Below are 26,507 nucleotides of genomic sequence, written 5' to 3' on the forward strand. Positions count from 1 at the left end.
AAATATCAAAAGGAGCATGCCTTCATAATGAAATTATTTGATTCTTTTCATTCATTCATTCATTATCTGTATCCGCTTATCCAATTCAGGGTCGCTGTGGGTACAGAGCCTTCCTGGAATCATTGGGCGCAAGGCAGGAATACACCCTGGAGGGGGCGCCAGTCCTTCACAGGGCAACACACACATTCACTCACACCTACGGACACTTTTGAGTTGCGAATCCACCTACCAACGTGTGTTTTTGGACTGTGGGAGGAAACCGGAGCACCCGGAGGAAACCCACGCAGACACGAGGAGAACACACCAACTCCTCACAGACAGTCACTCGGAGCGGACTCGAACCCACAACCTCCAGGTTCCTGGAGCTGTGTGACTGCAACACTACCTGCTGCGCCACCGTGCCGCCCCTTATTTGATTCTGACAAATGCAAATGTATGTACACTTAAACAATGTCTAATCTGTATGTACACTACCAGTCAAATGTTTGGACACATTTACGCAGAGATGGTTTCCTTTGTTTTCGGCCATTTTCCACATATTGTAAATGTACAGTACCAGTCAAAAATGTGGACACCATCTCATGGATTTTTCTTTGTTTTTTATTATTTTCTACATTGTAAATGAATATGGGAGACATTAAAACTACGAAGGAACACGTGGAATTGGGAAGTAAACAAAAAAGTGGAAAAAAAAGCCAGAATATATTTTATATTTTAGATTCTTCAAAATAGCCACCTTTTGCTTTGATGACAGCTTTGCACAGACAGCTTCATGAGGTCGTCACCTGGAATGGTTTTCAGTGAACAGCTGTGGCCTTGTCAAGAGTTAATTTGTAGAACTGCTCGCCTTATAATGTGTCTGAGACCATAACGTGGGTTGTTCCGATGTAGGGCTGGTACACAGTTCTCTACAGTGAATAGCCCTATTCCACCAATGACTAATGAGATGTGTCCAAACTTTTGACTGTTACTGTAAAATATATTTGTTTGCAAATGTTTGCAAACATCCAATAAAACAGAATATCAATATCAATCAGAATATCAATAATCAATTTGCAAAATAATACCTGTTTATAGTTATTCAATCAGATTCTGTGAACAAAATGAATGGTAATGCTGAAGTCTAATTATTCTCTTGCACTCAAAAACTCAAAAATAGGCCACAGAATGTTGAGGCTTTAAGGCACACTTTGATGGAATAAAGCATATTTTACCATGGCCAGAGGCTGTGTGACAAACACACTTATGGATCGTGACAGTCAGCGTCAGATTCCCTGTGAGCTGGGTCCAGCTGCTCCAGCTCCCAGTGTAAAACCAGTTAATTGAATCCATGGGCAGCACTTTAGTGGCGTGTATACATTCTGATGACTACAGTAGAGTCCAACTTTGCTGATGGAGCATGGATGATTGCTTTAAAAAGGGTTTCTCCCTGGGTGGTTTGGATTGCCCCTCATTTCTCTCATCCCATGTCTCAGCATCATGCTGCCAGTGCAGACAATTAGTGTTCTCCTCCAAGTGTGTTTGGTCAGTGGTGTCGTACTGGCTGTGTAGCCAAAGACAGGCTGGGTTTGTTTTCAAATATGTCGGAGGATTCATGCGTTTGTCTGACACATGGTGGAGGCTGGATCATGTTGTGATTGACATACACACGTGTGTGTATATATATATATATATATATATATATATATATATATATATGCCCACATGCAGAACGCTAAATGCATCACTGTGTGCTTGTAAGAAGCTTTTAGAGAACCATTGGAGGAGCGGAAGAGGGAGAGGTAGAGGGAGAGAGGGCAGATGGAGTAAAGGAGAGGGAAGCTTGATGTACGCAGGATGAATACTAATGGACTGAGTGGAGTCCCACGTGAGGAGTGTGTGAGCAGGACAATGAGTCAGCGCACTCCCACAAAAGAGAGAGCACCATGCGTAAACCCATGCACACATGCGTGTGCACACACCACCACTCAAAGATCTATTCTCTTCCTCACCTACACCATACATTACACAAGTACATATAATATAAAGGTGGCAAAGAGGATTTTATTGAACAGCCACTCTTGGTTCCATAAAGAAGACAAATAACTCACTAAATAAAAATGGAATGAAATAGCTGAAGATTCTGTAAATTACATGTAGATGTAGGGTGTAAAATTAGGGTGAAATATCTAATCATTAAAATATGATCAAGATTTCAGCTACAATTTAAACTGTATTCATGGTTGTCTACTTCTTCTTTCTGATTGATTTCGAGAGGCCAAAACTATAGACTTTACACTTAAAAGAGTTAATTCACTGAAATAAAGGGGACATATTAAAGGTTAAGAGGTTGACCCCTCTCTCCAAGGGTCACCACATTCCCTGGGGCCTTAATGAAATATCTGTGACCTGCTTTTATCATTTTCACTACCTGTTCTTTTAAATAAGAATGGGTCACAGCATACGCTGTCAGGAGTGAGGAGCAAGGAGCAGAAGCTCTATTTTTAGACATTTTTGCCTTGTTAGTGCCATGTTTAACCTCTCATATAAACAGGTCCAGTGCTGTGTTTGGAGATACTCAGACTAGCACTGCACTCTGTGTATGCAGCACAAAACCAGAAGGGCCCATTGTATCCCACGGTTTAAGACTTAGGCAAAAAAAAAACAAAAAAACAGACTGGGTTGTTGTATTTCAAAGTTTGTGTGTTGACAGGCTCCAGATCCTTAAATTAATGAGCTAATTCATTGGGGGAGAAAATATCATAACATGCCCTTTTTAAAACTTGTCAAGACAATACTGTTGATGCATGCTGTAATAAAAATTGCAGCTTTGCCTTATGAAAATTACACACTTGCAAACTGCAGTCACAATATAAAAACAAGTCCTCTTTCAGCCGATGTGCAAATGTCCAGAGCCTCACTGAATTATATCAAGCCTCTACATTACGTACAGACACAGTAATAAAGGGCCCATGTTATGGAACATTTAACTTTCCCCATTTTTTATATAAAGTGATAAAAGGACTTTCACACACATTGTACTTCATGTATGAAAATAAAGCTGCTAAATCAACTTGTTTTCTATACATTTCTTTGTGGTGTCACAAAAACCGAGTCATTCACATACATTTGCCTATTCAGCATACAGCCGTTTAGCCTGCACATTCACATTTAAGTTATGAGGAGAGTTTTAGAGCCCAGGTACTGAATAGTACAGTAAAAAATCTGCTTGACTTGCTCTCAGGGGAGAGAAAAAAGGCACATGGGTTGTGTCCCAATTCCTAGTGAACTCTCTTAATACTAAAATACCTTAAATATGTTGTCAACTAAGGTACCTTATGACAATTTGAATGGAGCATTGTTGTGACAGCACAAAGGCACTCTGATTTTGAAGACTGTTGAATGTGTTACCACAGTGTTTACGGGAAATTTTTAAAAAGCTTCCGTTTCATTTGAGCAAATATGTTTAAAAAGAGTAGAATCCTTGTGCTGAACTCTGAGGTGACAGTCAGCTGAGTGGAGGGAACTAAGGGGATTGTGAAAGCTGAGGGAGTAAACACTGTGAGGGGAATGTGCAATGAGCTTTGGTACTTTTGCTCTTGGGCTCCCCCTGCAGTTGCAAAATGCAATTCACTTTATACAACATGGTCCTAAAATCAAGGGAAGGGTTCCTATCCTCCTGCAAAAGTTACATAGTGCAGTAGAGTATCAACATCTGAGGCTCTATTACAGGTCAGTGAAGCATCAATATGATTTAAGCTATTAATTATTTTAAGATATGAATATATAGAGATCTTCCTCCTCTTATAAGGCTGGATGTAAGCTAGAATACTAACAACTTCCACTGCTTTGAATGTAAAACATAAATAATGAGGCAGTTCACCAAGTATCATTGATGGAACAGTTGTACTCTGCTGGTGGTGTCACCTTTTTTCCTTTTCAGGCAACTAAACATAGCTGAGTGATTATTAGAGCAAGTCAGTGGATGGATGAGTGAGTGACAAGCCAGGGGTGTTACTTTGCCTCTAAAAATACAGGAGATATTTGTATATAAAATATACATTCAAAGGTAGAAATGTTCAACCAAACCCACTCAAGAAAAACTTATTCAGAAAGTTTTACTTGTAAGAATGTCATTATTTTTTCCCCTCTCGCTCATCACTCCCACGCTAAAAAACAGCAACACCTCTATTTGGAAACCATTCACTAATTCATGCAAAATCTATGCTGAGCTAAAAGCACTGCAGATACAGAGAGTTCTGACAACGTATCTCATTTATACAGAAACACAAAAACAGTCACCTTCATCTGCTCCACTCATAAATATTACATTACTATGGAAAACCACATTCATATACAATGCAAACTAACCCACAGAGAGGTTTTCCAAGCAGAGGACACACTGTCAAATTCTCATTAATATACATGCACACAGCGCAACTTTTGCCTAGCTTACTGAAAAGGAAACCAAGGTACAGGAGTATTTTTGTGCTGGTTAAAGATGATATTCCTGCACAACCTTGACAGTATTGACCTAAAAGGTAGAGCAAAGTCATCATCATTACAAAAGGGCGATTTCTACCACACAATATTCACAGCATCATCAATAGAAAAGCTGGCACTCTCTATTTCTGTCAGCATCATCATTAAAGCCCTTGGTCATCTGACACTAAAGGACAAATAGTGCTTGAATGTGCTTATGCGGAGAGCCCAGGCCAGTGTTTATAACCAGAGCACTGGTGAAAATGGATGAAAATAAACTTTATTCCATATTGTTTATAAATCCTTTCCAATAACTAGTGTGAAAACTCACTCCCAGCAGGTGCAGATGCTGTTTCAAAAAGAACATACTGTCTAGACTGAATCTTTTTCTGGGGTAGACTGGGTGGCTGGAGAGCAGAATGAAGAATTCCCTTGGATACCAGCTCTATGCAAACGCTTAATGAGTCTATCCATGGCGTGACACTTTCTGTTTGTCATTAAAAGGCAGAGTCTAAAAATAAAAGACTTAATAAGAGCCCTCACATGATGAACTCCAGTTATGTCCTGAAATTAATCATTCATGAATAAACTTACTAACTTTCTAATTAACATCTAATGAACACATAAACAATAATTCTTGCAAGCAGTCCTTACAGGCCTACTGTTAACAGATGTGAATTTCAGCTTTCATTCTTCTCATCTCTCTGCTGTGCTCAATTATGCAAAGAGTCTTGAATGCATGAAATGGGGTTGCCTCGATTGAACTCAAGTAAACCTGCAGAATTCCCACATACACTTGAATAACCTCCAAAATATTATATTTCCCCACTATAGTCCAGTATCAGAGGATATTTAAGTCCTCTAAAGTACTCTAAAACAATGAATGACAACCTGGTATTGCCTGTTTTAATTGAACTGTTTGATTATGCTCTGATTCCATTACTATAGACCCTCCCTACAGATTACAGCATTTCCCGAAAGAAACATTAGCTTCGATGTGTTCTGAATAGTTCTTTGAAATGAATCTGAAGCACCCAGGAGATGGCATACAGAGCAGATCGCTATGATTTTGTTATCTTTAAAAATCAGCTTTATGTCATACCTGTATACCAGAATAGACAACACATTGCTCAGTGCTAAATAAGATAAATGTACCTTCACCCAGTCAGGTATCCAGGTGATAGAGCCCTCCCCGTTTCTCCTCCTCCTCCTCCCTTCAATGTAGCTGGGTGACATCTTCCCCAAAGCAGCTTGCTCCAGGCAAAAAAATCAGAAGCAGTGAATCCGTACAGATGGAGAGCTCTGCTATCCATCTGCCTGTCAGAGGGGCTAACTCTCTTTCTCACTCTCACCTGACTATGGCCTTTTTGCACCAGCTTCTGCCAGCGGTTATTTTTAAACCCCTGCTCCAGAGAAAGGGCACCGCTGTTGGGATCAAGTTCAGGACCACTCAGCATTTCCGGGACCACGACAGCACAATGGCAATAGCCTACAGAAACTCTATCCCTTGCTTTAGCTGGAGGCTAACCAGCAATAGTGCTATAAACGGGCTTGGGTTCAACTTTTTATATTTCAAGGAGAAATTACGTTCGGGTGAGTTTGGAAGATGACACTGTGGGGCAGAATGCAGATTAATTTACACTTAAATGTTTGACAAGATAAACTGGTTAAAGAACAGGAGGAAATGGCAAACATTTATAAAAAAAAAAAAAAAGATTTTCATGGACACAGATTGTTATAATGGGAAGCACTTGTCTTACAAAGCATCAAAGGCTTTTTGACTTATGGGGAAATACATGCCTGCTAAACATGAGTGAGTAAGTGTGTGAGTGAGCGATTGTGTGAGTGAATGAGTAAATGAATATGTCACAAGCTAGTTCAATGAGGTGTTTTACATTTTGTAAAATATATTAATGGCACAACGGAAGGGCATCCAATCAACAACTTGTCATTTGATTACAAGATTTTTAATTGATCATGTTATGATACTTGCAGCTGATGTTGTAAAATTTCTAAACAAAATGTATTAAGAGCATAACCTCTATGCAATTTTACAAAAAATGATTAACATGTCATCTGCGTATGGCTACCAACAGGTGGCCAGTCATAGATTGTGATGTTTGTGTAAACTTTAATAGCTGCACACTCTGTGATTGCGTTTGTACACGGTCGCAATGACCTTTACCTAAACTAAAGATTTTAATCTAATTCAGTTGCATCTTAACTTGGTTTCTGAACCAAGACAAAAAGAGAGAAAGACAGAGAGACATAAAATCTTAGAGAGGGGCACCAGATAAGAGCTGACATTTTAATCAACCAATTAAAGACTCAAAGGACACCTGCCTTGAAGGCACCAAACCATAATTACCATGTGGTGTTCCTCTGTCCATCCAATCCAGGCTGAAAGAATCTGAGCAATCAAATAAAAATAAAGTTTGGCAAAATACCTCCACAAATGGTTTGGCATCTAAAGTTTGATTCTTATTGCACTGAAGCTACTATTGATACGGGTAAATGCAGGTGCAGTAGTGACTTGAAGAAATTGAAAAAGATGAAAACTTTATATAGTGGTCACAAACCACAAAGTGTATATTAAATTGCTTAACTGAAGCAAGAATGTGGAGATTTATATATATGACATATGTTGCATTATTGCTACAGTAACATAAAGCCATTCAAAGTGTCCTTTGACCAGCATGAGGCAATGAAAATGAGCTAATTATAAAATTAATGAATAATGTTTGTATTTTTTGGGTGGGTGGGCGCTGATATAAAGAACTGGAATTTGGCTAGCTCTTGGCTCCTCCTACTTCCTGCCATACTGAGTGTAGTGGGATGGTTATATATTCTGTGTGTAGTGTTAAGCCAGCAATGTAAATCCAATATTGGAAGGTGTAGAGGCTGCAGCCTCATGTCTTTAAGGGGTTTTTGTGTCTTAGTTTATGTTAGGAAAATACGTTATGTTTTTGTATTTATTTAAAATGAATTTATATATCTAGGGCCTCTTTCACTCTTGAACTCTGGAGAATTTCTAGACAAACTGCGAATGTGTCCTGGAGTGGTCGTTCACTCATGCAGCTCACAGCGGCAGATTTTGCTCTTGCAGCGGGAGATGAAACACGTGCTTTAGGCGTGGTGCACAGCGCTTGTACAGCGCTATATAGTGATTTTTTTTGGAGGGGGGGGGGGTCCGCCATTTTGTAGTAGTGTCCAAAAACATACTGGCCAATTTTCAGTGCACTTAAACAATCCCACAATGCACTGCAAAACGTAGTATACAGCCCATGTACACTAGCATATATCAGATTACAGATAATCCACTGCATTGTTTGGTGAAAACCCATATGAGGCAGTGTTTGAAATAATTCTCTACCCTTCTGAATTCAGCTCCCTATAATAGTGCACTATATAGTGAGTAATAAAATAAACCGTGAATTGGGTGCCATTTCGGACACAGGGTCTGACTTTACCCAGAAAATGTACTAGGGCTCGAGGAGGATAAAGTCTGGGTAAGGTCCGGGACGAATGTTACAGGTGGTCGCGTTCACACATACAGCTCCTCTGGGTAAACACCGGAACGTTTCTGGATTATCATATACTGCGCGAAAGGGGTGTTAGTAAGTTATTTAATTGGGGTGGAAAAGTGTTTTGGTTACTTTAGGCTTAGACCATATCTGAAGTCACTTGCTTCCTTTATGGCAAATAAAACATTTAAAGACAAGACATTCTGTAATTGGTCTGGCAGGATTGAAGTGGGAAGAGTCAGGGGAGACTTTTGTTTGTGTTGCAGCCTACTTAGACAGGCTGTAACACTGTATTCTTCTTTTTGACATTTTAAATTTAGCTCCACAAGTAGTGATGTTTTGTACATGAAACAAGCATTGTTATGTTTTTGTTTTTGTTTGTTTGTTAGTTTGTTTGTTTTTTGTTGTTAAATATTAAAATGTATACAAAATTATTTTTGTGATATTAGTAATATTTTGCATACACAGTGACTTTAAAAATAAAGTGGTGGCCTGTATTTAAAAAAAATCATGTCTCTCTTCTTGAGAAGTGAAACTGTTCATAATGAAACTATTTTACTGATAATGTTTAATACAGCAAACCCATGTTTTACACTTGAATGACATTAACAATCTCGCTCATTGTACCAATGCAATGGTAGAATGACCCTGGAGTGTTTTTGTCACTCTCTAGTCTGTGTAAAATCACTCCCTCTGCCTCTGTCACCTTGAAGAGGTGATCTTCTTTCAGATATTTCCATGACAAAGCAAATGGAGAAAAGAGGTGAAAAGGGCAGAAGGATAGAAGTACAGTTTTTTTCCCCCCTCTTTACTCAACATTGAGGATGAGTGTGGTTGTTATGGCCATCATAGCAGTGTGGTACCAGCACACACTTTAATTATACAACTGCTGCTCTACCTAATCCCTTTTTTCATGCACTGAAATTCACTTTAGTGTAGCAATGCAAAGTGACAAAAATGAGAGTGAATTTGACTGCTGTGCACTAATGAGTGCCACTTAACTACACTCAGGCATCATGGGCTCCCACAAAAAGTGTGCTCAGAATTATCTCACTCAAATAACCAGAAGAGGAGCAATATGCACAAAAGAATTTACATTTTTGGGAATTATCTTCAGATGACATAGCCTCTTGTGATCGGGTGATATTCATATGAGAAAGTTGGATAGATTTGAGTGGGTTTTTGCTTGGTCAGAGTGTTTTTACAGCCATTTGCAATCATGTTGAAAACCAGTCGGACGCAACCTGCTGTTTGCTGCTCATTATACATGAAAAACCCTGAGTGGCAACTGGAAATATTATTATTAATTTACATGTGGTGGCAAAATTAACGTGTAAGGATGATTTTTGAAAAAGAACCACAGATAAATCAACAACTTGCAAACTAATGTAAGCAACAGCACAGCAGAAAGCTGGTCCCCAGTGTTATATGTAATCTGTGTGTGTGTGTGTGTGTGTGTGTGTGTGTGTGTACTCACAGTAGCAGAAGTGTTCCTCACTGTCACACAGGGTGTGGTGGCTCTCAGTGCTCCACTTACTCCATGGTAATATTTGAAACAAATCTTAGTCTCAGCTATAAGGAGAGAGAGTAAGAGTGGGGAGAGGGAGAGAGAGAGGGGGGGGGGGGGGGAATAGTGTAAGAGAATGAAGGGAGATTGAGAAAGAAAACCCCCACCAATGAAACAGACAATTAGTAACCATCTAACCTTTCCAGCAACAACAATTTTACCTTTTCTATCCCCCATCAGTGAAAGCATTTCTGACATGTTTGGCATAAACATTTTTTCCCCTTTCTGTATTACAGCTGGAAGTGTTCAAACAGAGAAATAGGAGAGTAAAATAGGACAGCCCCCCCCCCCCCCCCCCCCCCAGAGCGCCTGGTCTGTGATGAAAGAGCATGTGACGGATAGAGGGATATGGAGCTGAGTTACTGTAAGTGATGGGAAGGTGCTGTGGGGTACTGCATGTGACATCGCTGCGTGCGTGGCCAATACTTTCACAAGGACTGAGTGTAACAAATCAAGACATGGCACCATTTCTACCAAAACAGAGCCCTACCCATAAGGCATCTAGTAGTTAACAATATTAAAACAGTCTTAGTAGTGTTTAGTAGTGTGCTGAGGTCTAATTTATAATGCTTAGAGGAGGAGTACATAAGCTGTGGATTGCAATGAATACGAGTGAATATAAATAGTGGAAAGTGTTCTCCCAGGTGTAGAAAACAGGCTAAATCTGTGCATCCTTACTATGCCTTCTAAAAATGGAGAGAGCTTTATAAGCATTCCCAGCTCACACAGTACCCGGCCAACTTCACTGCACAACCTCCACCTGGCCCACTGTCACCTGACAAATATGGAGCCATTTCCCTCTCTAACCACTTCCATTTGCACTTATAAAGGGTCACAGCAACAAATAAAAGGCCACAGTTCACACAGATTACTCCTCACACTTTAGTAAATAACACTGTGTTTTTGTATCACAGTCAAAAGCACCTAGGACTACCCAAAATTGCACCAGCAGTTAGGTTCATCTATCTGATCACTGGCAGCTATTACTGCTGAACTCAACCCTGCAGTTGTGTTATGATGGATTTTAGTTTGTAGTAACCTGAATATGTGAAACAGTATAGCAGCATCACTCACACTGAAAATAAACAGTACGCTCTCACAGACTGTTGCAGGAAGAAAGCAAATCTGCTACTGACATTGAAAACCTTTGAACAGAGGGACACTTTTTAGAGGCAGCCATGCAGATACAGTATCTCTAATTCAGTTCAGATTTTTTTCCACCACTTCACCCAGGAATATGGCACATTCAGGCACAGCAGGTTGTCAAGGAGGTTGTCATATTACTCTGAAAAGAGGGGAAAGTGAACAGGAGCAGGGTTTTTTTTTTCAGGTTGGTCGGCGATATAGACAGGAATGCATAATGAAGACATTCCATTTCCATAATCAAGGCGCTAAGAATGACACTGTGACAACACGTACAAAGAAAGAAAGAGAGAAAGATTTAGACAAATGAAAACCATGTTTTCACCCTGCACAGAAGACTTTAAAAACCTAGTAGTAAACATATGACGCTGAAAAGAGTCTGACATCTGAAAATGTTTTAATCCTGCAAATGGACTATACTCCACAGTGTTCAAAGGATCTGATGATTTGTTGCTTTTCATCTTCTTTCAGAAACACCCAGAGATATCATTGACAGATGAGCGAACATTTAAGAATTTCTGCCCTGCAGCCCATACTAAGGTGCACACCATCCAGCTTCTGTTCAAAATCCATCTTTCCTGAGCTGTAGGACAAGTGACACATAGAGAGAGAGAGAAAGACGAATAGGAAATGTGAGAGCAAGAAATACTTACACTCCATAAAGCACGAGCCAGCATCAATTTTCCAAACAATCTGCCCCTTATGAGATCCATTCACACCACGGTTCTTGTAGTCCAGAAAGTTCTCTGAAAGTACCTCATCTACACAGAAAGAAAACGCTGTTTTAGAAAGCATATCAACTTATTTGTCTTTGATAAACATTGCCAAATCTCTATGTAATATAATAGTACAGTGGAATACAGTACAATTGGTTCTGACCTTGCAATGTGTGGCATTCAGAAGTGTCATTATGTCCTGCCTTAGGCTTGAGTCTATAGCATACAAGGGTCTAGATCTCATGTTATACTGTGCAAGAACTAACCTGCACTAAACAAGACTATGCTACTTTAAAACAGAATAAATTTTGAAATATCACCTTGGATACCTTGGTGTTAAACTGATCTTATTAATCCCACCAATATGTGTACAATATATTCCACACTACTCATTCGTAATTTAAAAACCAGCATTAAGTGTCTCACACACATTTAGGTGGTCCTTCTTCTAAACCAGCCACATAAAACCCACCAATCAGGTACATGCCGATCCAGTCTCCAGCATCCACTTCCTCTTTGATGTCCCAGCAGATAAGGATGTCGGGTGACTGTCCAATGCAGTAAATGGAGGTGCTAACGGTGAGGGTGGAGCGGCTGTGTGATGACACCAGGTCTGTGTCGCTGGTGGACCGTGGCAGGGTCAAGGCATCCATCGGGTGGCCGGGCGGGAATGGTTCGGCAGCGTAGCTGAAACGTGCTCCGTCCTTGCACCGTCGCCGGCTCTGGGAGCTCCGCGATGGAGAGGCCATGGCGGCCAGACCCAGAAACCGGTTCTGGTACAAGTTCTGCAGAAGAAATTCAAAGTTTAATAAGTATAGGCACAGTAAACCTCAGATTTCCTTTTAAAAATGGACTAACATTACATTCAATGCATATTAACTTGGATGAAATGTCATTTTAACCACTTCTAGCTAAGTATGTGCACAACCTGTCTAATCAGTGATCCACTTTTATGCAGATATGTGGCTTTTCAAGAGTATGTCTGATGAGCTGAATTAAATACATTCATAGCTGAACTGTAAGAATGAATATTAATTAAAACATTTTTTATGAAGGCATCTGTTAATGAAAAAGAAGAATATTCATTTACATCATATACTGTTGTAGGAGTCACATATCTACATAAAAGTGAATTGCAGTGTTATTATAAACTGCTTTCATATTTCATATTTTATTTCTAGATATTTTCTGCCCAGCAAGACAGCTTTAAACTAGTTTCTGAACTGAACTGAACTCATAGAATACACAGTATTCTATATTCAGCTTATAACGTATATGTATTATAAAGCATATAGCTAATGGGCCTATAGCTATAGGCTTGTGACCATACAAACTACTTTTATGCTGATATGCAGGATCTACAACAGTAAATGATGAATGAGATAAAGGATCATCATTGAGATCTGAGCTGTACACATGACAAAGTATCTAATGAAGAAACCTCTTAATATGTATTTGCGCACGATTTCCCTCAGCTCTCAGGAGAACAGATCTACAGAAATATACCACTGAATGAAATGTTCCATTAATAATATATTTCATAAAAACCTGAATAACACTGAGTGATATTTTCAATAAGCTGCATGTAACTATGTTACATAGTACAAGTACATAGACTGAATAAATGTTTTGCATGAAATGGGTAGAGAATGAGAGTAAATGAGAATGCATGAGTGATTGACAGAGTGAGGAAAAAAAAAAACAGAAAGAGAATAAATATTTAACCTTTTTGAGTCTTGAGGCCTGAGATGGTCTCCATTGATATTTTAGTATCCTCATGTACTAACTGCTAACAGTAATGAATACAGATATCTTAGTAATACAGTGCCTTACAAAGACAGCATTAACAACGGTACAGCGCTGTCCATGCTACTGAAATTGGCTGAAGCCATCTGGCAGGTTCCCGTGTGGTTAACGGGGTATAAAGGCTAAGATAATTGGAAACATTTACAGGCAAACAGAGCTACCAGAAACAGCCATGAGCATGACATTTAGCTGCATAAAATTAGCATGACATATTCCTATAAATGAGGATTTAAAAAACATCCGGTGGCGGATTATTCATGAAGGTTACAATAATGGCTTTTGGCATGGCGATTTGGAATCGTGTCGGATGGTTATGACATGAAATCAAGCTTGATTTTGGTATGAGAATAATTTGGCCGTGTTAAGTATTGGATTTAGCTCCTGCTGTTACATATGAGAAAAGTATTCTTTGAAGATATTCCTTTGAAAACAACACATGCCATCTCTGTTTCCCCAATGACCTTACCAGCTTGTAAAAGGAAAAAATGATGCAGTTCCATGTTCTATTGTAAAAGGCCCAGTTTGCAAAACTACACCAGAGACGCTTCCATGTAAAACACTTTAGGATATGAATGTACTTTTATTTGTAGTCAGTTCTCAAGAATGCTAAAAACTGATTATGCTGGTTTTACTGGCATACTTAAAAGCCTGGGGAATTACTTTTATAGACAATAATCATATTTTAACCAAAATTAATTTATTGCAATTAGGTTTTACCGTGTAAACAGTTTATATTTGTATATTATATAGGTTAAAAAAATCTTTATAGCTGATTCTGCAGAGCCATAATTAAATTCTATACATAGACCTAGACATGTCTCCAATAGAGCCTTTGCCCTCAAACAAAACAACCCCCAAATGTCCTACAATATGATTCACAGAGGACGTCTGGTTGGCAGTGTAATTTTGTTATGAATGTAATTAGTTTTATTTATATATGATGTAGCCCATATTCAGTACATTTTATTTCATACGAAAATGATGCAAATAAATTCAGACATTTACTTTTAAGTGACCCGCAAACAATCTAATATCACAAATCCACAGACAGCAAGCAGAGCAAGAGCACACTTAAACACACTGTAAAAGATTCTGCTTTTATCTCCATTCCAGTTTGAGTGTGTGCATGTACTGTACACGTGACTGAGATGTAAACAGAATCTTTATCACAGAGAAGCCTTGGGCCTTTTTGCCTTTAACTACAGCACAGCTCAATTTCATAAAGGAAGCACTGAGCATTCCCCCGAACAAAGCCTCACCAATCTGCTTCACTGCTATTCACATTTAAACCATTCCACTGCCTGATGATACTGTGGGTACTTCTGCCAGAGCCCTGCTGTTGCACAGTGAGTGAGGAAATAGGCCACATTAACTGAGCTTGCTGGAGTTCCCTCTCCACATTCTGATTGCTACACCCTTATCAAACTCTATTCAGTTATTCACACACTAATCTTAAAGCCCCGGTGACTAATAACACACAGTTTTACTGATCTCCTGGAATTTATTTCTGGGTTCTCTGACATTCAGACTTGGATAATGGTTTGTAAAATTGACCTTTACCAGACTGTACTGACATCAAGGCTCAATATCAGGACATAGCTGTGCAAATGAAGATTTGGCCCTGAGCAAACAAAGTCAAACTGAGGGCAAGTGGGGAAAGAGACAAATTGAGTAAAAGACAAATCTGAAGCAAAAAGAAATGTCATCTGAAAATGTGCTCAGGATGGAGTTTAAAGATACTCTGGAGGGCTGTCGCAATTAATCATTTCAACATATCGATTAAAATTATTCTAAAAAATGATTAAAATGAACTTTTTTGGTGGCAGGTCACATGATGATTATGCATTATCTTAAACTGCTCTACTGGACTGGAAGGTATCGTTTCACATGCCTACAGGTATATGAAAGCCAACACACACACACACACACACACACACACACACACACACACACACACACACACACACACACACACACACACACACACACACACACACACTGTGTATGCTGCCTCCAAATGAAACTGGATATAATATATATATATTAAATGCACAAAAATAAATATTTAACATAAATTTAATACACAAATCAACTATATGACACTGAAATAACTGAGTGCTTATGTAATTTGTTTTTCAATGACTACTCAGTAGTATTTCTATGGTCTATTATGTTGCTGTCCTGCCTTAGTATATGCAGACACATGGGGAGGTTTGTGTGTCTTTTTTTTCTTTAAGTACAGGGAATACATTTCCTCAAATTTTAATGCATGCAAACCTTTTTTTAAATTAGATTTTTCAGTTACTCATGTAATACACATGTAAGAGTTTAGACAGAACATGAATTACTACACAAATTACACACTCTTCTCCTGCATTTCACACACAGGAAAGCTGGATGAGGATGATGAGGACAATAAGGATGATTACGAAGATGATGATGAAGATTAAGCTATCTGGTGTTCAGCAATCAAAGGAAGAGCACTGACCTTAACATTACACAGGTGCAGCAGCATAATGACTCGCCAACTCAAAGCACATCAAATCCTGAGAAGAAGGTCAAGAGGTTATGCACAGATTCCAAATCCAGCAGACATTCTGCTTTCTCTACACATTCATCTGCATTTGAGCATGTCTAAGAACATAGTTTCGCAGTGAGTACACACCAGCCATAAATATAGTGTGAAAATACACAGAGGAAAACATTGCAAATTAGAAACACGTCCCTGGCTGAAGAAGATAAAATTAGCAAGGTAAAAAATAAAGAGGGGTGTGATACAGAAGTGAACTGATCAGAGTGTTGTGAAATCTAAACAGTGAACACTCCATAATGCTTAATAATACTTGGATAATCTAAAATATTAAGTTAAATGAAATATAAATGTGCTTGTTGCCATGTGCCGCCGCTGACACTGAAAATACAAAGATTGATAGGTTCACAGTATTGATTTTGGTCATCTTTTTTCTATAAAGTGATGAGAATGGTCTGCTCTACTTTAATTATTAAACCCAAAAGAATACGAATCTGAGATTTTATGAAAGCAGAAATATACAAAACACTCAGCATAGCTTCACACTAGACGGAAAACATTAAATAATTTGAAACTTCATCTAGAGACGACAGATCTACAGCCAGAAGACAGAGAGAAAAAAAATGATTAAAAAAAGTTATAAAATAAAATAAAAAGAAATTAGATTTCAAGGATGTCTGAGAAAGAGAAAATGTGCTCTGTGATAACATTACAGCCCTCAATGGCCAACAAGAATATTATCCCGCTCTTAGACGTGGCTCCCTACATTATTTAGGTGGATTAAGTAGCAAGAGCGAATCCCAGCTCATCAAGTTTCTTGAGAAGAGAGCGCACATTTCCACTCTCTAATGCGAAGGACAGCCCATTCTTCTCAGCACTGGACTTCCTGTAACAAATTATAGGAGCTAGCAACATGAGAGAGACCGGGTGACAGTAGAGTCCATCAGTTCCTTCTCAGAGCACCAAATATTAACATCAATATGAACACAGGTAAAGAAATGATATTCAATCCTGTAAACTGTCTAACTTAAATTATGATAGAACAAGAAATCTTTATCTGGTTGAATACTCTTCTCAGCACAAAACTCAGGGGTGGGGGGGGCTAAAAATAGAAATATACATGCAGAGGTGTTGTAGTTTGCTGCTATGTTTCTATATTATTTTACCACTGACTGCTTGCTGATCTACCAGCTCTAACCTTTAATCACTCAACCTGTAATAACCCACCAGCAATTACAGATTTCCTATACAAAACTCATAATTACATAAATGTGCCTATATTATACTCTATCCACACCTGGGAAGCGAGCTAAATCAGCCATTTGTATGTTATTGGTTGCATACACTCTCTTCATCACTTTTGAGACTGCTGTCTTGTATTGAACACCACACCATAAAACAATGGATAAAAGACCAGCATATGCTAAAAATATTGGGGGTTAATTGCTTTTACTGAAATATCCCAAAAATGCTCCGTATTTCTAATTCCACTGTTGGGTTTTGGAAAAAAACTGCATAATAATGAAGTGGTTTAATTGTGCTGAGGCATAAATAATGATTCCCTCTAGGGCTGGGTGTTATGAACTCAGAACACTGCTGAAGTTTCAACTGTCGAAGAAGACCCTTAATGCATGGCTTCACCACACTCGGGGCTGTCTGCTTTTCTGTTTGTCCACCACCCTGTCTGACTCTCTACCTACTTGCCTGCCAGTCTGCAGACCCACAGACACCATAGACTCGAAACCAATGACACTAAACCCATTTAGAAGTTGTTACACTATACAGCACATTCTGTAATACCTCTTGGGAACAGACACAAACACAATCGTTTCCTTCTTTCTTACTGAATCTCAATTAACATTAGACCTTTGCAAACACAGACCTGCCATTCTAACAAACTGGACTGCACATTGTTTCTGGTGTAATAACAGATTTAAAATGTGCTGCAATGTATTTATTTTTTATTAATACTCAGTGTTGTCTTTTGTAAATCAAGACATTACCTAATAATATTTTTAAAACAAAACATTAAGTGTCAGTCTTAAAGCTTTGAATAATAAGTAATAATAATAATAATAATTGTGCATGACAACAAGGATAAAGGATAATATTTGCAATTATATATGTTCGTAAACTAAATATTGTACTGCTGAAATCACCATTCAGGTGTTTGTCATATTGCATTATAAAAGTCACAGACACATTCCATATTAAGTTAAAATGAAAGGTCCAAAATTAAAGCATTATTATTATTATTATTTTATTTATTTATTTCCAATTGACAGCAATATTGTTAGGGGCATACAAACCCACAACAAGACTTGCACTCCCTTCATCCTCACAGGTGATCATCACACCAGTACCACATAAGTCAGGTTAGGGCTCTATGGACCTCATTAACCACAGCAGATAAGCAGCCACCTCACCACTCCTTCTGGCTCTGCAGCTTTCTCAGCAAGCAATCACCAGGGGAAAGAAATGACATAGTGATCATTTCACTGTGCCTGCTATTGGCATAATTAACCCACATAATCACATTTAAGAGCAGGGTGTCCATTTTAGTGTTTGCATGGCTTAAGGTGCTGTATTCACAAGGCCATTGACAGTTAATTAGCTTTGCTCTCCTTCACTGGATGCTCCAACCACCTTAGAGTTACTGCACTTCCACTTTAAAGTGGTAGCATTGTTCTTTTCCTGCTTTATTCCTTTAACAAGATCATAACTGGAAGAAGGTAGCGTTCGTTGCACTGTTCAGAATGCTTTGTGAAATCCTGTCCTCTAGGTTAACAGGAACTGTCTTGATTTTGAAGTGTGTAGTGTTTCCAACAAGATGTCTTCATACCTTCTGCTTGCGTTTTCAGTGGTCTGCTTACAGTACAGTAAGGGAATTAAAGGGGGTTGGCACAGTTTAATGAGCAGTTTGATGAGCAATTAAAAAAAAATGGATTGCCACTATGGATGAGCCAAATTTGATGTTGATGTCCATCATTTTTCAAAACTACAACCAGCATGGTTTATCCACCCTGTAGAAACACAAGACCTTGGTGAATCCCTCTAGCTATAGATCATACCAGATTATCATGCTCAATCAAGCAGGCCACAACTGCTTCAAATGAGCAAATCTGATCATTCCACATTCACATATCTCCACCCATTACAGTCCTCCAAGCACTCGGCTCTGGCTCTTGGAGCCATAGTGTGGACGGACATGGCTTCGTCTTTACTGGACTAAAATCTTGCACTCTGTGTTAGAGATGTTTCCTATGAATTTTTTAACAAGGCTTTTTAGCAGGGAGTAGAAAAGCTGGGTTGTTATGCTGCTGTGCCTTGAGGAACAGTAGCTTTTCTGCAGATTCAAACAGCAAAGAGACAAAAGACAACTGTTTTTATGCTTAATAAATAGTGTAATGTTAATGATATTTAATGAAATAATCAGTACAATTAATATTTAGTGTTGTTTATATTAATCATTTTCCACTTGTTATTAATGGCAATAATAAATATAAAATAACACATGGTACACAGTTGCTTTATGTACCCAAGTTACAATCATACTGTCATATGCTTATATTCACAAAACGATATAATAGAATATGCATCCACTTGGCTTCCATATGCATCCAAACAGACAGCTTTATCTTCTCTAATATAGTTAAGAAATCGAATAACAGGCTGATTACTATGGCACGTGGTATGTAAGTGAGTAATGAAGCATTAAACCATTGTCTAGCAGATAACAACACAAATAAAAGGCCATGGCAAGCACTGGGAGAAATGATGTGAACCAGCATGTTTGGAGAGCATCCAGAGCAGGGGAATGTAGTGAAGCGTGACAGTGTTGGTGCGTGTGTAGGACTGTAGCGTATATAGGTCAACTCCCCTCATAAGGAGTTCTTACGAGGTTATCAACCAGCGCCTCTGGCAAAGCTCTCTCTTTCCCCCTGTTATGTTTTGGAGCTTTCTAAAAAGACAAACGAGTTTCATTACTTCAGACACACAATGCTTTACAGAAGCTCCTGCTAACCTATATTTTTTTCTGCACACATCAAACATGGTTACCAGAAAAAAAGCACTTTTATATTGTAGCTTTCATGAAATGTGTGCTAGCTCCCTGAATCCACAGCATGTCCCAAAATGTGTGATACAAGTTTCAATATAACCTTGAAATTGAGTTTAAATATGGCATATTGCAAATACAAATTAGTTGATTAGAACAAAAACCAGCAGCTACACCAGACTTTTGTGGATAAGATTGCCCACGCCTGTGTTAAATGCTTCTTTTCTTTACCAAGATTGACCAACCAATTTTCTTACACCTCATATATGCTGAATGTACCTCCCTATCATTCACCTCACATCATGAAAAGTCAAAGACTTTGGAACATTTACTGTTTCTAATAACACTGGAATAGAGAACAGCGTAAATTAAATCTCCCATCATATTTTGAATTGTCCCTTCCAAGCAGCAGTAGTCCTTCTTAAAGCAGCTTTTAAAAGACATGACCCAGACAATCGACTCTCTAACCTCATCCACCAAAAGCCAAAGCCATCCTCACCACCAGCCGGTCTTTATTTAATAGACACACACATTAATAAATATTTTCAATGTAAGCAAGCCTAAAACATTCAGATCATTCAAGCAAGGATTCATACAGTAAATGTCCTACTCGTTAGTGACTTCATATTTGCAGTGACTCAGGATATCAGCCACCCACTGCGGGTCTGCTGAGAGCACAGCATGAATTGGATGGGTAGATACTGTAGCTGTTCTTAGGCTTCAGGCAAAGAGAAGTGTTGTGACTGTGTGTAATTCTACATGTCAATACACAATCACATCAATCCTATTCATCAAATTATAACATGTCCTTCTTTACGTCAATCCTATATTTAAATAAATAAAGGTTTACTTTTAGTCCATGTCCTTGATCACATTAATCACAACTCTTCACACCTTAGTCCATCATATCATTTCAAAGTAAGCAACTGTGATGTGCCTGTAAAAGTAACATATTTAACAATAGCCATCCCATCATCTTATTTATCACTAAGTAAAACACTCAGCTAGACACTTCCTGATACCAAGTTACCCTCTAACACGTGTCATAGTATGTAAAACTGTGTAATGATTTCCAAATCACACAAAAAAGTTTCATGGCCTGTAATAATGAGTTAGTCTTTTGGGGCTCTGAAAAACAATGGTTCCCAACACTGGACCTGGAGGACCCCTGTCTGACATATTTTGGTGTTTTTCCCCCAGTCTAACAAATCTCATCTACCTATTCAGCTCATTAAAACCATTCCTTGAGTTGAAGTAGATGTGTGAGTGCACATAGTGCTCTCATTTTCCATGCGCTTACCTCAAAGATCTAAGACTTTTCTACGTACATAAAAGGCCTTTTTCTTGCAAATATTGTTCACAGATTTGTCTAAATTCATCCACCTCACAGGTGTGACATATCAAGATGCTGATTAGACATGATTATTTCACAGGTGTGCCTTAAGCTGGCCACAATAAAAGGCCACTCTAAAATGTGTAGTTTACATTCACGCCTCGAAAACAGTCAGTATCTGGTAATGAGGGAGGTCTGAATATGGGTGGAGAAAAGCACAAGCCCAGTAACCCACCACATTTGTAAGTTTAGCGCTGAGTTTGGGTTAAAAGAGAAAGGAATTAAGCTGTAAACCGACATAATTCTCAGAAAATCCTTCACTCGACTTTGTGCTCACAGGTGTATGGCTTTATCCCCTAAATATGTGGGGCCTCAATTCACTGAAAACTGATGTGCTAAACCACAAGTGCCAATGCTTCTAAACAGTGTACACTTATTTTCAAACTTTTCTGTTCCTTTAGCAGCAGTTGCTGAAACTGGCTCTCCCAGAAACAGGTTTTTATCATCAATGTGTGTGTCCGGGCTGCGTTTAGCTAAATTCACCTGACTTTGTGCTCAAAGATATAAGGCTCAGCTCATCCTGACAGAGCACACCCTCCCCATGGTAATACCATATACCGAGATAATATTTTGAGACGGTATGAAAAATGTGGATATCGCCCATCCCTAGTATCTGATGTGACCACCATTCCTCTCACTCAGTGCAACACATTTCCTTTGCATAGAGCTGATCAGGTTGATTTTGGCCTGTGGAATGTCAGGCCACTCCTCTTCAATGGCTGCGCAAAATTGCTGGATATTGTCAGTAACTGGAACACGCTGTCATATACGCTGATCCAGAGCATCCCAAACATGCTCACTGGGGGACATGTCCAGTGAGTATGCTGCCAAGGGATGTTTTCAGCTTCCAGGGATTGTGTACACATCCTTGCAACATGGGGCCGTGCATTATCAAGCTGCAACATGAGGTGATGGTTGGCATCAACAGGATGAATGGCACAACAATGGACCCCAGGGTCTCATCACGGTATCTCTGTGAATTCAAAATGCAATCAATAAAATGCACCTGTGTTCTTTGTCCATAACATACACCTGCCAATAAAACATAACCCCACCGCCACTCGATTCACAATGTCGACATCAGCCAACCGCACACCCACATGTCTGCCATCTGCCCTGTACAGTGAAAACCGGGATTCGTCTGTGAAGAGAACACCTCTCCAACGTGCTATATGCCATCGAATGTGAGCATTTGCCCACTCAAGTCGGTTATGATGACGAACTGCAGTCAGGTGGAGACCCCTATGAGGACGACGAGCATGCAGAAGACTTTCCCTGAGACATTTTCTGACTGTTTGTGCTGAAATTCTTTGGTTACGCAAACCGATTTCAGCAGCAGCTGTCGGTGGCTGGTCTCAGATGATCTTGGAGGTAAAGATGCTGGATGTGGAGGTCCTGGGCTGGTGTGGTTATATGTGGTCTGCAGTTGTGAGGCTGGTTGGATGTACTGCCAAATTCTCTCAAACGCCTTTGGAGACGGCTTATGGTGGAGAAATTAACATTCAATTCATGGACAACCGCTCTGGTGGACATTCCTGCAGTCAGCATGCCAACTGCAAGCTCCCTCAAAACTTACAACATCTGTGGCATTGCGCTGTGTAATAAAACTGCACATTTTAGAGTGGCCCTTATTGTGGCCAGCCTAAGGCACACCTGTGCAATAATCATGCTGTCTAATCAGAATCTTGATATGCCACACCTGTGAGGGGATGGATGAGTGCATCTGTTTGTTTTACTCCGTTTAAACTGTGTGAAGTCTACTCATTGAATGTGAGTCCTTTTTGTTTTTAACGGTAAGGCATGGGCCATAATCTTCACCCCAATAAATGCTATGTTATGTATTTGTTATTCAGAACATTGCTTATTTATGATACAGTGGTAGTGCAGAAACCTACAGCATAACCCAACAATTGTAGGCACAGTTAAGTTGGTCTAACAATATGGTAAAGGTCAATGAGGTGGCAAAGGCCTTAGCTTGCTGAAAACACAGCAGCTTTAAGTGCATACAAGGCATTTTGCAGAACAGGTCAACAACAAAATGGCCAAACTCATTTATAATCTAAGATAAAGTTAATGTACACTACAAGTTAATAATGTCCAGCTTTGTATCCCACACTGACGGTGTGTTGTATTCCATTCCAGGGCCAGTGTCTGACAATGTAAGAGAACTGACAATTGGTAGTTTGTTGTGCAGTTAATTTCCAAACCATGTTATTCATAGCTACAGATGATTTTAACATTCGGTTATTATTAAGTTCGCTAATGAAATGAGTCCATAAGTGACTTACACGTTGAAAAATAGCTCCTTATGTCCACCACCATCTTTCTTGCTGCCATCCTCACTCGCTTTTGACACCTGTGTATCACCCACGATGCACAGTAATACTCGCTTATAACTGGAAAGTTTTCCTTCCAGTTTTGGCACTACTCACAACCAAACTACAGAGACTCACGTGACAACAGGGAAAGGCACAGCCAATTACACTGGCCATATGTGTTATGGGGAGGTAGGACTCGAGTAGAGAACATGATTCAACCCATTGGTTGGGACGCGTCACCTCCGCCCATGCTAAATCTACACTCTTGATTCTAACAAACTGTAAACACCTAAAATCTAGTCAATAATATCTAATCCATTGTGGGATATTTACTTGTATTTTACAACAAAATTCCTGTTTTTCCTGGCTTGTATCAAGAAATCACCCTGCAGTTTCCTTTGGGTTCAATAAATTCTATTATCTTACCCCAAAATAGGGTGATATCTCAGAAATGTGTTTGATCAAACAATTTAAACGTTTCAATGCATAGAAAAATGCTGTTTTTGCAGCAATGTGCCCTTTCAGGAACTGTATGTAAATAGTGATTGTTTTTATATAGTACACAGTGTCTTATTTATAGAAAATGTAGTGTTCCCTAAGATGGGCTCTTTAAATTTTGTCAATATAACTAGTTCACATTATGAGTTAGATGTTATAGTTAGATGTTAACACAGCATAATTATCCACGGTTTATTAAAGTTTTAATAGTACTAATAATTTATAACGGACATAAATATGTGGAATAGAAATGAATTTTTTTTTTCCCCTATGACTGAAGCAAACCCAGCTCATTCAACTATCCAATCAAATAACAAGGTCTTTATAAGGACAGAGCACATGCACAGAGACACTGAAGGGAAGGGGGCTAGGTCTAGGTCTAGGAGAACTCAAACAATATAACAAGGAAACAGTCTGGTTAGCTGAGCCCTCTATGTGAAATACATACGTGATGAACATGAACTGTGTGTTGTGCCAGTGATTAATCATTTCGCTCTGGTGAATGAACCCAAACTGCAGATGACCGTCCCAGAGAAACAAACTGGAGCGAAGAATGGAGACATGGAGGACCAACGTAAAACACGAGGTAAACTTTAAGTTATTTCACCACGTTTTACCAGATATTCCCTCAAACATACGTTTTCACCAGCACATATTTCCGTTTTCCCAGACGTTTCATTATCATCCCAACTCTCACCACTTTTATCCGCTCAGCCTCAAACACACAGAGAGGACAATACGCTCGCAACGACTTACCTGAGAGAACAAAACCTGTCTGTGAATCATAGTCCCTTGGAACGACCATCCTAATAGCGTCCCTCCGCTTTATTCAACCTCATCTTTCTCCTCTCGGTCGGACTGAACGCTACTCGAAACCCTCCATCAACATCTGCCTGCTCTTCCTCCACAGCCATGGAGACCAGCCGAGCAGCGTGTTTACTCCACCCAAACTCCGTCATGTCCCGCCCTCCGTTTGCGTGGATAGGCCATTAGGACCCAGCCATGCTGCTCGGTGATTGGTTATCAGCTTGTTATCAATCCGGCAATAGGTGAACTACTTGTGATTATGAACTCTTAGCCAATGATAGCAGAGTATGGCGGGGCTTGCCTGAAAACGAGTGGATAACAAAAACAACATAAAGTTCTTAATGTCCCCTTCTGGTCATCGATTAAACAGCTACAAACTCATCTCTGCACAACAGAGACTTACAGATTAAGAAGCTATTTCCAAGAAAAGACATCTTAACGCCTTAGAATAAGATTATAATTAATTCCATATTTTACCTTTATTCTGTTTCTGCAGTTAGTCCCCGCCTTTAACCCCCTCAGCCACTCACCTGCAGCTCAAAAGCCCACAGGGAAGTTGTTGAGTTTTCACTGGGTCTGAGTGGGTTTCCTCCGGGTGCTCCTCCCGCAGTTGGTAGGTGGATTGGCTCTGCAAAATTGTCCATAGGTGTGAGTGTGTTCAGGTTCTGGATCAATTACGATCTTGACAAAGTGGTTATGGAAAAGGAATTTATTGATAATGAGATTCAAAGTGGAAATGCTCAGAAATAGTGTAGACCCATGGTTCTAAAACTTTGGTGTGTGCATCTGAAAATGTGGGGATTGCGGAATAATTAAAAAAAAAAAAAAAAAAAAAAAAATATATATATATATATATATATATATATATATAGTACATTTTAACAATGTTTAAGAGTTTTCATAATTTTGTTTAAATAGAATGTTTTTAAATGGAAAAAAGTTCTATGTGGGCAAATATCAATTTAAAGCTCTGAAGCGATGCACATGTTCAGTAAAGAATACTGCCACACCAGTTTCCAAATCCCAGTAAGAAACATCTTGCTTTTTAAATACACTACATTGAAAATACTGTATTATGAACAATACTTCAATCTTATTTATTTACTTCTTGCATTGCTAGTTTGTTGATTGCAAAAACAGGTAAGCAATACAAAATTGGTGAAGGACATTGTTTACCACTTGCCAAATAAGACCGCTGTAACAAAATGGATGCTAAGCCATTTGCATTTAAAACTCACTGATTTAGTCCCTTTCACCGCATGTCTATGCTCAACAACTTGGAAAAATTAAATGGATATGTGTTGTGTTTCTGTGAAATGGATTATAGTTGGTTTTGGTTTGATTATTGGAGGCCCTTTTTCCAAAAACAATTAAGAACCAGTGGTGTAGACAGACGTTAACCAGTGGGGGAAAAAGAAACTTGATTTTTTTCTGGATGAGGTATTTATCAAATATATCTCGTAACAAAGAAGTTTGATGGACTGTGTGTGTGGATTAGGGGTGGGGGGCACAGGGCTAACACAAGAAAGAATCCCAGGGACAAATACATTTAAGTAACCTGAATAAAAAAGAAAAATAAGAGTAAGATGTGTTAATTTATTAATACCCTTGGGAAAATTGACCCCCTGCGTGTAGTTCGTAGTGAACTCAGAAAAACACACACAAGTGAGCAATTGTTAGCCACACA

General features: G+C 39.1%; 1 protein-coding gene across 1 annotated transcript in view; it reads right to left on the reverse strand.

Annotated features, from left to right (window-relative positions):
- LOC136708540 (E3 ubiquitin-protein ligase HECW1) overlaps positions 1–24,877 on the reverse strand; it is an 83,893-nt gene extending 59,016 nt beyond the window's left edge. The window contains exons 1-4 of the mRNA XM_066683167.1: positions 24,770–24,877; positions 11,884–12,196; positions 11,349–11,456; positions 9,463–9,557 (exon numbers count right to left, since the gene is read on the reverse strand). Of these exons, the coding sequence (XP_066539264.1) occupies positions 9,463–9,557; positions 11,349–11,456; positions 11,884–12,196; positions 24,770–24,799 (546 nt within the window). The 5' untranslated portion in view covers positions 24,800–24,877. The remainder of the gene's footprint in view (positions 1–9,462; positions 9,558–11,348; positions 11,457–11,883; positions 12,197–24,769) is intronic.
- Between the last annotated feature and the right edge of the window lie 1,630 nt (positions 24,878–26,507).

Source organism: Hoplias malabaricus, chromosome 10 (genome assembly GCF_029633855.1).
Source record: "Hoplias malabaricus isolate fHopMal1 chromosome 10, fHopMal1.hap1, whole genome shotgun sequence".
NCBI lineage: Eukaryota > Metazoa > Chordata > Actinopteri > Characiformes > Erythrinidae > Hoplias > Hoplias malabaricus.